This window comes from Dipodomys spectabilis, unplaced genomic scaffold (genome assembly GCF_019054845.1).
Source record: "Dipodomys spectabilis isolate Male_0828 unplaced genomic scaffold, ASM1905484v1 ptg000069l, whole genome shotgun sequence".
Classification (NCBI taxonomy): Eukaryota; Metazoa; Chordata; class Mammalia; order Rodentia; family Heteromyidae; genus Dipodomys; species Dipodomys spectabilis.
The window spans coordinates 4,909,206-4,923,613 of NW_024870746.1; the positions used below are offsets into that span (position 1 = coordinate 4,909,206).

The 14,408-nt window shown below is 50.5% G+C and overlaps 1 protein-coding gene and 1 pseudogene across 1 annotated transcript; one reads left to right on the forward strand and one right to left on the reverse strand.

Annotated features, from left to right (window-relative positions):
* Positions 1-829: 829 nt before the first annotated feature.
* Hapln2 (hyaluronan and proteoglycan link protein 2) lies at positions 830-3,574 on the reverse strand. The gene is made up of 5 exons (XM_042682141.1): positions 3,443-3,574; positions 2,574-2,927; positions 2,298-2,414; positions 1,996-2,178; positions 830-1,277 (listed from the first exon to the last, which is right to left on the reverse strand). The coding sequence occupies exons 1-5, from the start codon at positions 3,528-3,530 to the stop codon at positions 994-996; spliced, it is 1,026 nt and encodes a 341-aa protein (XP_042538075.1). The 5' UTR covers positions 3,531-3,574; the 3' UTR covers positions 830-993.
* Positions 3,575-14,248: 10,674 nt separating this feature from the next.
* Positions 14,249-14,334, forward strand: LOC122109767 (annotated as a pseudogene).
* Positions 14,335-14,408: the final 74 nt, after the last annotated feature.

The window sequence follows — 14,408 nt, forward strand, 5'->3', positions numbered from 1 at the left end:
GATAGGGTCTCAGGGAATTTCCTGGCCTGAGTGGCTTTGAACCCCGATCCTCAGATGGGGGGTTCCTGGGTAACCAGGATTACAGGTGTGAGCTCCTGGTGCCCGGCACAAATGTCTTTTAAAATGTGTTTAAGCCGGGCGCAGGTGGCTCCCGCCTGTCATCCTAGCTACACAGGAGGCTGAGATCTGAGGATCACGGTTCAAAGCCAGCCCAGGCAGAAAAGTCCGTGAGACTCTGATCCCCAATAAACCATAAACGGGAAGTGGCGCGGTGGTAGACAGCTCGCCTAGAGCTGAAGAGCGCAGGGACAGCAAAAGCCTCACGACCGATCCCTCCCGCACCCCCACCCTCCCACCCCCCCAATGCGTTTAGACCTGTCCGGTGTTCCGCAGGGCCCGCGTGGTAGGCAGGGAGGGTAGCTCTGGCGCATACCTGGCACGTGGGAACTACAACAATCATAGAAGGGCTGGGGCGCCCCGGCGTGGCGCCTGGCGCAACGACAACCCGGGTTCTCCCGCGCGGGGGCGCGAACAGGCCCCCACTTTCTCTTTCTCCCCCTCCCTCTCCCTCCCCCCCACCCCCCGCAACACAACCCACTCCGATTCCGCTGACTCACCCTACAGAGGCAGCAAAGCCTGCCAGCACCGTGGGGCCGGGGCCTCGCCTCACACACGCCCCTCCTCAAGCCCAGCCGGCGGGGCTGGGGGCGCGGCTCGGTACAGCACCGGCCTTTTCAACCCTGGACCCTCGGTCCCACCCGAGACCACCCCCACCACAGCAGACCAGCCGACGCAGAAGGTCCCTCGTTATTTTATTGGTGTCCACAGAGGTCAGTCAATGCTCCTGGAAGCCCCACAGGTCCGGAGGGCGCCGCTCCCCGGCCCCAGCTGGGCCTGCCGGGCCCAGGCGCCCGCCGCTGGGAAGACCGGTCTGGGGTGCCCACCCCTCTTCCGGCGAGAGACAACCCCCCAATCCCACGGTGTGTCTCGCCACTACTTCTCGGCGTAGCAGTAGGTCCCGTAGGCCGCCTGCTGGGGCTGGGGGAAGCCGAAGCTGCGCACCCCCGGATCCGGGAGGCCCCCGCAGCGCGGCCGAGGCGTGGTGATGGGGAAGCGCACGCTGCCGTCCGCCAGCCACCCTCCGTCGCACTGGTCTAGGCCGGAGAACTTCCAGGCGGCGTAGAGGTGCCCGACCTTGGCCACCGCGGCTCCCCGCCGCCGGCACGCCTCGTGGGCTTCAGGAAGCGTCAGCGGCCCCGGCACGAAGAACACGTGGCCTAAGGACCCGAGCGCGTCACCGAGAGCCGAGACCAGAGAGGGCCGCGGCGGGGGCCAGGAGTCAGGACTACGGAGCAGCGGCGGCGGGAGGAGCGGGGAGCAGGGATCGCGGGGCACTGGGCCGAGCCTGGGGAGGTGGCGTGGAATAGAGGCGATGGGGTGTGCACGTGGGTTTGGGAAGTGGGGTGATGTTTGGATGGGTGGGCTGATCGAAAGGGAGGTGCCAGGAATTGGAGGCGTGGCTCAGTTGGTAAAGCGCCAACCAATGGAGCGAAAGTATCAGGTACTGAGTTCGAGTCCCGATCGCGGACCAAAAGAAAAAGAAAACAAGAAAGCCAGGCGCTGATGGCTTATGCATGCATATAATCCTAGCTATTCAGGAGGCTGAAATCAGAATCGCGGTTCAAAAATCAGCCCGGGCCTGGAAGGTACTTGAGCCTCTAATTTCCACTTAACCACCAGAAACCAGAAGTGACACTGTGGCTCAAAGCGCTAGAGTTTTAGCCTTGAGCAAAAGAGCTCAGGCCCTCAGGCCCCAAGTTCAAGCCTCAGAACCGACTCCTACCCCTCAAAAAAGCGGCGGTGTCGGGCGGGGGGGGGGGGGACTGGAGACCCGCCTCTGATCTCTGGCCTCCTCCCAGACCTCCCCTTCCTCCTCCCCCCTGTTTAAGACCCGGCCGCCGGCGCAGGTATTGGCAGGGGCTGCAGGTGGCTCACCAGCCAGCGCCGAGGTGAAACAGAAGGCGTCGTAGCGGTCCCGCTTGCGGTCTCGGGGCCCGTAGCTGCGGATGCCGGGCCGCCCCCGGCCGCCGCACGGCGCGCGCGCCGTGAGCACCGGGTAGCGCACGGAGCCGTCCAGCAGCCAGCCCGCGTTGCACCAATCCAGTCCGTCGGTCCACGCTGCGGGAGCCGGAGGAGGCCGGCGGGGGAAGCGGCGGCTGAGGACCCAGCCCTGAGCTTCCCCGCGGCGCTCGGGTTGGGGACCCTGGGGCTGCCCGGCGCGGGGCTGGGCCGCTCACCCTGGTACAGCTGGCCGTAGGTGGCCAGGCGTCCGTCCTGCTCCTCGCACGCTTGTTTCGCCTCGAAGTAGTTGAAGCGATACCGGCCCCGGCTGGGCTGGTAGGGGAACACCACGCCTGCGGGGCGGCGGAGAGCTTGGGAACCGGAGCGGGCTGGGCGGGGGCCCCGTGGCCGCGGCGCTGGGCGGGGAAAGGAGCAGGGCAGGGGGGACGGAGCCGGGCCGGGGAGAAGGAACCGGCCGGGGAGAGCGGCGGACGGGCGCGGGGGGGCCTCACCCTCCAGGCGCAGGCTCAGCGCCACGCTCTCGTCCTCGATGCCGTTGATGAGCTCGCAGCGGTAGCGGCCCTCATCTTCCAGGCGCACGCCGGCGATCACCAGGGAGGCATCCAGCCGATGCCCCCTGCGCATCCTGGCGCGGTCTCCCAGAGGCCCATAGCCGCGGGCGTGCAGGCCGTTGGTGATGAGGATCAGCGTTTCCCGGAGCTCCCCGGGCTCCACTTTGCTCCAGCGCACCTTGTAGCTGGGAGGTGAGGCGCCCAGGACGCAGGGCAGCGTGGCCGTGGCCCCACGACGAGAGTGAATGACCTCGTGGATGGGGGACAGGAGGTAGTGGGGGTCCGGGTGGGGTGCTGAGCAGAGGGGCCACAGTGGCAGGAACCCCCAGATCCTCACTGCCCACCCATACGCGTTCCCCTGGCTGCGCTAGCGCTCTCTCTCTCGCTCTCTCTCTCTCTCTCTCTCTCTCTCTCTCTCTCTCTCTCTCTCTCTCTCTCTCTCTTCTTGTTGGTGCTAGTCCTGGTTGAACTCAGAGCCTGGGCGCTGATTCTGAGCTTCTTTTGCTCAAGGCCAGCCCTCCACTACTTGAACCACATCTCCACTAGCTGGTTTTTGGGTTTTTTTTGTTTTTTTTGTTTTTTTTGTACCAATACTGGGGCTTGAACTCAAGGCCTTGTGCTCACACTTGGCTTTTTGGCTCAAAGCTGGCACTTTACCACTTGAGCCACACCCCTACTTCCTCTCTTGGCTCCCCATCTCTCCCTCCCACTCAGTACTGCCTCTCCTCTGTATACCATCAACAGCAGTTCCCACTGTTGGAGCTTCTTCACTAGTATGCTCCAGGTTCTGAATCAGGTTAGGCTCTTACCTGGGGTTCCCAGGGCTGTGTGGAAGATGGTTAAAGCCCAAGGGAGAAGGAAGCAGCAGAGCGCAGGTAGGGTGAGCTGGCCTGGCATAATGCAGAGTCAGCCAGCAGTCTGCAGGGCACAAAGAGTGGGCATTCTTTAAAATCAAGCGAATAGGAGGGACAAGGAAAGGGCAAGTTGAGGATGAACACCTTTTGGGGATTTCTAGCAAGATCTGTCCAATTTAGCACCAAAGGGCTGGTAACAACAGAAGGTAATGGTGTGAAGAGGAAGAATGAATAACTTCAGCCACCCTGTGGCCCCACTCCTCTTCTGCACTTACATTTCCTCAGCCCCCAGCTCCTCTTCCTACTGCCCACTCACTCCAGATGTTACCTCCCAAGACTGCCATCAGGATGGTCATTTTCTGTCTGAGTGTTCCCCAACACCCTTTCTCCATCCCCAAGCCAGAAACAGTAGCTCCTCACTGCCAGCCTCCTAACCACAGCTTTCAAAGCACACTGATCCAGTCTCTCCTGCCACACAGGAAGCAGTCCCATGCTGCCCCTCACCACCTCACCCTCTGCACTGAGCTCCATAGGGAGAAGACTGATGACAGGTCTCCCAGTCCGTCCAAGGTCAAACTCACAACTGTAGGCTTCAGTCTCACCTCTGGGAAATCATTCTTTGTCCCTCAGTTTGCCACAGTGTAATGCACTGTGATCTATTGACCAGACTGGGGACTTCCCCCCCCCCCCATTAGAAGTTCTTTTATGAACATGCAAACTGAATTTTGAAAGTGACACATGTAGATTATATTTATTGCGATTTTCTAGAAATTATAAAGTATGAACCACAAAGCTATTTTTAGAAACTATTTCAAACTCGGTGCTGGTGGCTCACACTTGTAATCATAGCTACTCAGGAGACTAAGATCTGAAGATCTCGGTTTGAAGCCAGCCCTGCGGGGCCTCCCACCCCAAAAAAGTCTGTGAAACTTTTTTTTTTTTGTTGGTCAGTCATGGGGCTTGAACTCTGGACTTGGGCGCTGTCCTTGTGCTCTTCAGCTCAAGGTGAGTGCTCTACCACTTGAACCACAGTGCCACTTCTGGTTTTCTAGTGGTTTATTGGTGATAAGAGTCTAACTGACTTTCCTGCTCAAGCTGACTTTGAACCACGATCCTCAGATCTCAGCCTCCTGAGTAGCTAGGATTACAGGCATAAGCCACTGGCACCCGGCTGTCAGACTGTTCTTGTGGAAAACTGAGTTTCCTCATTGAAATTGTACAACTGTGTGCATTCCAATGGGATAATCTCATCCAAGACCTAACTTTATTTTCTCACTTCACTAGTTCATGAGTGGCTTCATGTTGATATATGATTCAAGACTTCCTATAGGCTTGAGAAAATTAATATGGTCATTCTAAAGATTTTTTTTTTGTCAGTCATGGGGTTTGAACTCTAGGCCTGGGTGCTGTCCCTCAGCACCTTTAGCTCAAAGCTAGCCCTTTACCTCTTTTTTTGTTCTTGTTGTTGTTGTTTTTGTTTTGTTTTTGGATCCGGTCGTGGGGCCTGAACTCTGGGCCTGGGCACTATCCCTCAGCTCTTTAGCTCAAGGCTAGCGCTCTACCACCTGAGCCACAGCGCCACTTCCGGCTTTTTTTCTTTTTGCTTATGTGGTGCTGAGGAATCGAACCCAGGGCCTTAGGCATGCAAGGCAAGTGCTCTACCACTGAGCTACTTCCCAGCCCAGCCCAGCCCTTTACCTCTTGAGCCACAGCGCCACTTCAAGTTTTCTGGTGGTTAAGGAGATAAGAGTCTCATTGAGGGGCTGGGAAGGTGGCTCAGTGGTAGAGCACTTGCCTTGCATGCAGGAGGCCTTGGGTTTGATTCCTCAGCACCACATAAGCAAAAAAAGAAAAAAGCCGAAGTGGTGCTGTGGCTCAAGTGGTAGAGCGCTAGCCTTGAGCTGAAGAGCTGAGGGACGGCGCCCAGGCCCAGAGTTCAGATCCCACAACCGGACCCAAAAAAGAGTCTCATTGACTTTTCTGCCTGGGCTGGCTTTGAACTGTGATCCTCAGATCTCAGCCTCCTGAGTAGCTAGGATTACAGGCGTGAGCCACCAGCACCCAGCTTCTGTGAAACTCTTATCTTCAACTAACTATCAAAAAAGCTAGAAGTGGAGCTGTGGCTCAAGTGATAGAGTGCTAGCCTTGAGTAAAGAAGTTCAGGGACACACACCCTGAGTTAAATAAAGCACCAGTACACACACACACACACACACACACACACACACACAAACTGTTTCAAGTGCAATAATCTATTTTGATAGCAGATTCCCTCCCCTATCTTATTATATTATCACCATGACTTTAAAAAATTGGAGTGAGAATTCCTTAAGACATTTATTTTTCAAATCCCATCCTTCCACATACAAGTTGCATGAATTTGAACAAGTTACTTAACATTCCTCTCCTCATCAGTAAAATGTGTATAAGGGCATGTCACCCACAAAGAGTAGCTGCAAGATTTAAATAAACTAACTACTTTATATATATGTAAAATACTTAAGACAATGCATATCGAGTGCTATGACTGTGTTATCTCTACATCTAGCACAGTTTCTGGCACACAATAGGAATGTGTTCATCTTTATGAAGGAACTCACACTAAAGAATTATGGGAAGAAGACAAAGGGCATTGAGAGAGGAACTTCTCTAATAGAGTAGACAAAAATCTAAAGAGCTGAGTTCCATCTTGCAAATGAGGGCTAAAGACCAGCTTCCTATATGAGAAACAGAAGCTAAGTAACAAAGAATTTTCCAGTAGTTAAAGGGAAAGTGCCTGGGAGATGTCATAAGTGAGAAATCCTTCTTTATTGGAAAACTTGATAAATAAAAATGATCATGGGGAGGGGGTTGGAAAGGTGGCTCAGTGGTACAGTGCTTGCCTTGCATGCATGAGGCCTTCAGTTCGATTCCCCAGCACCACATAAGCAGATAAAGCCAGAAGTGGTGCTGTGGCTCAAGTGGTAATGCGCCAGCTTTGAGCTGAAGAGCTGACAGTGCCCAGGCCCCAGAGTTCAGGCCCCATTACTGACCGAGAAAAAAAAAAGTGATCATGGGACTGAGATTGAGTCAGGAACCAACCACAATGACAGCAAGCATGAACATGGTTGAAGCTGAATGTACCAGACACTGTTCTAAGCACTCTTTTTTGTGTGTCTGTAGTGAGGCTAGAACTCAGAGCCTCAAGCTCTTGCTTAGCTTTTTCCTCTCAAGGTAGCACTCCACTTGAGCTCCACTTTACAATATTTTGCTGGTTAATTGGGGATGTCAATCTCTTTTTAGTTTGTCAGTCTGGGCTGCCTTAGAACCTTTTTTTTTTTTTTTTTGTCATGGGACTTGAACTCTGGGCCTGGGCGCTGTACCTCAGCTCTTCAGCTCAAGGCTAGCATTCTACCATTTGAGCCACAGCGCAACTTCTGTTTTTTTCTGCTTATGTGGTGCTGGAGAATCGAATCCAGTGCCTCAAGTATGCACTCTACCACTGAGCCACCTTCCCAGCCCATTAGAACCTTTATTTATTTTATTTATTTAGCCAGTCATGGAGCTTGAACTCAGGGCCTGGGCACTGTCCCTGATCTTCTTTTGCACAAGGCTAGCACTCTACCTCTTGAGCCACAGTGCCATTTCCAGCTTTTTCTGTTTATGTGGCACTGAGGAATCAAACCCAGGGCTTCATGCATGCCTGGCAAGCACTCTGTCACTAAGCCCCAATCTTGGCCTGCCTTCAAGCCTTGATCCTCAGATCTCAACCTCCCAAGTAGCTAGGATTACAGTCATGAGCCCTTGGTGCCCAGCATTAAATTTATTACATTTCTTCTTCCTAGCCATCTATCTTAGCCACACAACTAATAGAAAAGGAAGGAAGGAAGGAAGGAAGGAAGGAAGGAAGGAAGGAAGGAAGGAAGGAAGGAAGGAAGGAAGGAAGGAAGGAAAGAAGGGAAGGAGGGAGGGAGGGAAGGAGGGAAGGAGGAAGAAGGAAAGAAAGAAAGAAAGAAAGAGTCTACTGAGTTTTGAGCCCAGATCTGACAGGCTGAAACTCAATGACTGATTTAAATCATTATTTCAAAACAGGTGCACACATCCCATCTTTAGAACCCTTGCAGAAAATAACACAGTAGTCAGAAATTCCATCACCTACCTTTTAAAAGCTGGTCTCTTTCCAGAGATGAAGGGAGCAATACTTAGCAGCTTTCTGTCCTCCTTAAGGAAGAGGTTCCTGGTAAAGGTGTTGTCTGGATTCCTGGGAGTTATAAGCACCTTAAAGTCCTGAGTCTTGAGCACTTGATCAATGTGATTGCTCCTTTTATAGCTCTGAGGAAAGGCTTCTTTCCTGTGCCCAGTGATGTAGCTAAGTGCCAAGATCTGTTCCCTCCCGCCCCCCCCCCCTCCCACGATCAATCCACTAAGCTAGATTGTGACCCATGTCCAGCCCTGTGATTTTTATGTGTAGAGTTCGGTGTCTTGGGATCAGGAGAAGATGCTGGCATGTGAGGGGAACCATGAAGGAAATGGAGTAAGGAAGGTGGCCCCAGGAATGATCCCCTAGAAGAGAGCGGGAAGCAGGTGTCTGTTGCTTCTAGATTCTCTTAGATGGGAAGGGAGTGGATTGATTGGTCAGTATGAGCTTGTTGGTGATAAGGATGGAATGAACTATATGAATGTGGCTTAAAGATCCACAGCTGCCAAACTCCAACTGCCTTTACATTTCCATGTGGGCCCTCATCTAAGTGGCACCCATGCCTTTCTTACACCCCAATAAGGTCCTCACCTCTGGCCTCCAATGCCTGGGTGCTCATTGCCTTTGGGAAGAGGCTCTCAAGGTGGACGTCAGAACTTCCAGCTGCTTCAAGGAACCTGACCCCTTCTATCTATCCCCTCTGTCTGCCTGTCTGTCTGTCCTTTCCTTCTCTGTCTCCTCCCCAGAGGAAGCACAATTTCCCATTGTCTCTATCTTTTCTCCTATTGTTGAATAACAGGGCCCCTTTCTTTATCCCGTGGGTAATGGCAATGAAATGTCAACAGCTGGGGATGTGGGATGCAGGACAGGCTGGCACAAACCACCGGAAAAAAGATGGGGGGTGGTCTCAGGGCAAGAATTGACAACTAAGGGAAAGAAAATGGGAGGGAAGGGAAAAACCATATGGTAGGAAGATTGAAATGGAGTCTCCCTCCATACCCAGAACTACAAGATTCTAAAGAGAGTTTGTGTGAGGACAAGAGAATGGCCTGGTTTCACGGAGGGCAAAGGGAATGGCTAGTATTGTTATAGGAAAGATGGAAATTGCACAGGGAGTAGGATTTTTCTGTCCTCAAGGAAGGATCGTGGAGATTTCTGAGGATGGAGGTACTTTGCAAGGTTTTCCAAAGAGAGGTAATCTTATTTGCTCTCTAGTTTCCTACCTCTTCCTTCAGCAGATATAGATGACTCACTCCATTGTGAAGAAACTTTCTCTAAAGTCTTTCTTGGTAGTATTGACTCAAGTGCATAACTCAATGAATTTTTTTTTTTTGGTCAATCATGGGGCTTTAACTCGTGGTTTGGGCACTATCCCTGAGCTTTTTGCTCAAAGCTAGTGTTCTACCACTGAGTCACAGCACCACTTCCAGTTTTTGGGTGATTAATTGGATATAAGAGTCTCATGGACCTTCTTGTCCTGGTTGGCGTTGAACCACCATCCTCAGATCTCAGCCTCTTTAGTAGCTAGGATTACGGAAGTGGCGCTGTAGCTCAAGTGGTAGAGCGCTCACCTTCAGTTGAAGAGCTGAGGGACAACGCCCAGGCCCAGAGTTCAAGCCCCACGACCGACTAAAAAAAAAAACAACAACTATATGTAGCTAGGATTATAAATGTGACCAGCATTGGCTAGCTCAATGAATTTTTGCCTGTGTACACACCAAGTATACAGACTACCTCCATCAAGACATAGAACAGGGGAGGGGGGAGGCTGGGAAGGGATGTGAAGGGTAAACAAAGGAGGAGGCTGCAATGCTTGGTAAGAAATGTACACATTATCCTGCCCATGTAACTGTAACTCCTCTGTACAGTATGTTCACAAATAAAATTAAATTAAAATAAAAAAAAAAAGACATAGAACATTCTTAACAATTCAGAATAATCCCAAATTTTTGTTTACTGTCAGTGGTAGAGTGTTTGCCTCACATGCATGCGGTCCGGGTTCAATTCCTCAGCACCACATAAGCAGAAAAATCCAGAAGTGGCACTGTAGCTCTAGTGGTAGAGTGCTAGCCTTGAGCTGAAGAGCTGAGGGACAGTGCCCAGGCCCAGAGTTCAAGACCCATAACCGACAAAAAAAAAATGTTTAGCACTTTAAATTGCTTCTTAGCCTTTTTCTATGCTCCACATCAGTAGCTCTGAGTTTTAGAATTATATACCTTCTGAATGAGGCATGGGCAGGTGCTCAGAACATACTGGATTGCATCTTTCACTGAATGAAGGACATAGGAAAAAGGTGACTTGTACCAAATACCATTTTTAAGTCAAATCTGAGAAGCTTCTGCTTTTTCCCAGTTGTTCCCCTGTTCCTCTCTGAGGCCCAGTTTGATAAGTCCTAGGTTTTTCACTTGGGCCACACCCAGTAACAGAGACCCACATCAACTATATTCTTCTGGGGTGTGAGTGGCTATCTTCCTTTCCACTCCACCCCTGTTTGTAAGCCCTTCCCTCCTCCCAGAGCTTTTCTCATGAAAGAATAAATAGCCTGCTGTCCCCTTGGACAGGGACGCCCTGATCCAGTGCATCTGATTGGCTCCCTCCCAATTCAAACAAACAGAGGGAAGGGAGGAGATAGTATAAAGGGCTGGGTCCGTCTCTTCTCTCTCAAATCATTTCTGAACTGCGATTTGAGATTCTCTGGTATGTGCATCCCTAAGGGCTGAGTTTGGCAAGCAGGAAGTCCTAGAACTATTTGCTAGATGCAAAAGATACCTTTTGAGGATGACAGAGAAATAAACAAATAGGAATAAGTTAGAATAGCCTAACTTCAGTTTGCTCAAAGCTACCTTTCAGGCTCAGTTCAGGCTCAGTTCTCTCTATTCTGTGGAGTAAGGCTCTATAGAGTAAGATTCTCAGGTTGGGCATTGGTAGCCCATGCCTGTTGTAATCCTAGCTACTCAGGAAAATGAGATCTGAAGATTATGGTTCAAAGTCAACCCAGGCAGAAAAATCTGAGAGACTCTTCTTGCCAATAACCACCAAAACAAACAAACAAACAAAAACAAAATCTGGAAGTGGAGTTGTGGCTCAAGTGGTAGAGTGCTAGCCTTGAGTGAACTGTCCAAGAGACAGTGGCCTGTCCCTGAGGTCAAACTCCAGTAACAGCACCCACCCTCCTTACCCCCTTCCCCAAAAATTGAGAAGGCGTCTTCTTTTTTTTTTTTTTTGGTCCAGTTGTGGGGCCTGAACTCTAGGCCTAGGCGCTGTCCCTCAGCTCTTCAGCTCAAGGCTAGCACTCTACCACTTGAGCCACAGCGCCACTTCCGGCTTTTTTCTTTTTGCTTATGTGGTGCTGAGGAATTGAACCCAGGGCCTCAGGCATGCAAGGCAAGCGCTCTACCACTGAGCCACCTTCCCAGCCCTGAGAAGGCTTCTTCTTAGCAACAAAGGCTTCTCACTTTCCAGGAGGAAGTCTCCTTGGAGAAGGCACAAATGGGTGTGTCTACTAATGGGACTGAGGAGCTAGGCTCCTGGACAGCAGGCAGCAAAGGGTACCCCAAACTACAACTAGCCCTCAAACTAGCCATACCCTCTAAGAACAAGTAGGTCTTCATGGGAGGGAGAGGAGGAGGGAGGAGGAAGAGGAGAAAGAGGAAAGGAGGCAGAAGCAAAAGAGAAGAGAGAGAAAGAAAAAAATAGTAGAGAATTGGTTGCCACTTGTAATCCTAGCTACCTAGGAGGCTGAGTATGAGGATCACAGTTCCAAGCCGGCCCAAGCAGATAAATCTGAGTCTCTTATCTCCAATTAACCAGCAAAAAGTTGGAAGTGGAGCTGTAGTTCAAGTGGTAGAGTACCAGCTTGAAGCAAAAAAGCTAAAGGAGGCCACAAAGTCTCTGAGTTCACTTCTCAGTTTCTGGACACACACACACACACACACACACACACACCACAAGTTGTTTACTCTCCCAGGGAATGCATGTGTAGTCACAGAATATTTGATAAATAATCTACAGCTAACAAAGATGTGGAAGTAAAAGAGTACGAATTATTAAAATGAGAGCTTTATTGCTCCACAGACTTAACCACAAATATATTTTGGTTTTGTTGTTCTGGAAAGCTTAGCAGTCTCCTATCTAAATTAGCAGTGGTATTTCAACACTCCTTTTCTTGTTGACAGTATAAATCCATGCTCCTCTTTTGTCTTCTTGTCAGTTCCTTCATTAAGAAGTGAAACTTAGCCAGGCACTGGTGGCTCACGCCTGTAGTCCACTCAGGAGGCTGAGATCTGAAGATCTCCGTTCAAAGCCAGCCCAGGCAGGAAAGTCCATGACACTCTTATCTCCAATAAACCACCAGAAAACTGGAAGTGGTGCTGTGACTCAAGTGGAAGAGTGCTAGCCTTGAGCTGAAGAGCGCAGGGACAGCGCCCAGGACAGAGTTTAAGCCCCACAACCAAGGAAAAAAAAAAAAAAGTAAAACAAACATGAGTTAACAAATAAGTCCGATTGGGACTAAAGGCAGTGCAGGAACACTCTCACCTCCCTCCAACACACACCCTCCCCCTACTCCACCCCACCTCTGGTGGTACTCCTGAGTTTCCAGGGAGACTAGAGTTTTCTTTGACCAGCAGTAGGCACCAGAGGAAGTGGCTGATATCAACAAGATCCTTTGTCTTCTTTTTTTTTTTTTTTTGCCAGTCGTGGGGCTTGAACTCTGGGCTTGGGCGCTGTCCGGGCACTCTTCAGTTCAAGGCGGGCGCTCTACCGCTTGAGCCACAGCACCACTTCCGGTTTTCTAGTGGTTTATTGGAGATAAGAGTCTCACGGTCTCTCCTGCCCGGGCTGGCTTTGAACCACAATCCTCAGATCTCAGCCTCCTGAGTAGCTAGGATTACAGGCATGGGACTTCTTGTAGTTCGGGGCACCCTTTACTGGCTGCTGTCTAGGGGCCATCAGTCAGAGTCCTCAGTCCCATTAGTAGACACACCCACTTGTGCCTTCTCCATGGAGCCTTCTTAGCAGCCTTCTTGCCTGCCAGCACTAGGCATTCATAACAGGTCTATGGAAGTCTCCTTCCAATTTCTGCAAGCTTCACCAAAAGGCATATGGCATAGTGGCTCAGATATGGTCAGATATGGAAATTCAATATGGCTTAATTGATCCTATGGAGAGCTGGGGATTTGGCTCAGCATTACAATGTCTGCCCAACATGCCTGAGCCCCTGGGTTCAATACCACCATCACCAAAAGAAGAAATAGTAGTCCTGAGGGAGATGAAAGGAATTACTTTACTCTTCATTTAACCCCTTTGATAATGGTTGAACTGGTTTTTTTTTTGTTTGTTTGTTTGTTTTTTGTGTGTCGGTCATAGGGCTTGAACTCTGGGCCTAGGCGCTGTCCCTCAGCTCTTCAGCTCAAGACTAGCGCTCTACCGCTTCAGCCACTGTACCACTTCCGGTTTTCTGGTGGTTTATTGGAGACAAGAGTCTCACGACTTTCCTGCCTGGGCTGGCTTTGGACCGCGATCCTCAGATTTCAGCCTCCTCAGTAGCTAGGATTATAGGAATGAGCCACCGGCACCCGGCTTGGTTGAACTGTTATATGCATGTTTTTTTTTGGGGGGGGGGCGGTCTGGTCGTGGGGCCTGAACTCAGGGCTTGGGCACTGTCCCTCCCTCAGCTCTTCAGCTCAAGGCTAGCGCTCTACCACTTGAGCCACAGTGCCATTTCCGGCTTTTTTCTTTTTGCTTATGTAGTGCTGAAGAATCGAACCCAGGGCCTCATGCATGCATGCTTTTTATAAACAAATAAAATGATTAAATGGAACATGACTTTTGTGGGTGTATATGTTTTCTGTTTGTCTCTTGTTTCTTTTTGCCAGTCCTGGGGCTTGAACTCAGGGCCTGGGCACTGTCCCTGTGCGTCTTTTGCTCAAGGATAGTACTCTATCACTTGAGTCACAGCACCACTTCCAGCCTTTTCTGTTTATGTGATATTGAGGAATCAAACCCAGGACTTTATGCATGCTAGGCAAGCATTCTATCACTAAGCCACATTCCCAGCACATATATGGCTTTTATGTTCTCTTAAAAATTGAGTGATCAGGGGCTGGGAAGGTGGCTCAGCGGAAGAGTGCTTGCCTTGCATGCTTGAGGCCCTGGGTTCGATTCCTCAGCACCACATAAGCAAAAAGAAAAAAGCTGGAAGTGGTGCTGTGGCTAGCACTAGCCTTGAGCTGAAGAGCTGAGGGACAGGGCCCAGGCCCAGAATTCAGGCCCCACGACCGGATCCAAAAAAAAAAAAAAAAAAAAAAACTAACAAAAAATTGAGTGATCAGCCAAGCACCAATGGCTCACACCTGTAGTCCTAGCTACTCAGGCGGCTGAGATCTAAGGATCATTGTTCGAAGTCAACCTGGGCAGCAACATGTGTGAAACTATTATCTTCAGTAAACTAATCAGAAAAGTCCAGAAGTAGGGCTGTGGCTCAAATGGTAGAGCACTAGCCTAGAGCACAAAGCAGCAGCTCAGGGACAGCACCCGGCCGAGTTCAAGCCCTAGGACTGGCAAAATAAAGAAAGAAAGAGTGCGTGCTTCGGCAGCACATATACAGAGAAGATTAGCGTGGCCCCTGCGCAAAGATGACATGCAAATTCGTGAAGTGTTCCATATTTTTATGTACTCATTACCTTGCCCATGTAACTGTAACCCCTCTGTATGGTATTTTCACAATTAAAAAAAAAAAGTTTG

Excerpts from the sequence above, each read along its gene's own strand:
- Hapln2 (XM_042682141.1), bottom strand. The coding sequence starts at position 3,530 with ATGCCAGGCCAGCTCACCCTACCTGCGCTCTGCTGCTTCCTTCTCCCT. Across the intron at positions 2,928-3,442 it reads CACAGCCCTGGGAACCCCAG|CACCCCACCCGGACCCCCAC; the intron begins GTAAGAGCCTAA and ends CCCTCTGCTCAG. Across the intron at positions 2,179-2,297 it reads CTACGGCCAGCTGTACCAGG|CGTGGACCGACGGACTGGAT; the intron begins GTGAGCGGCCCA and ends CGGCTCCCGCAG.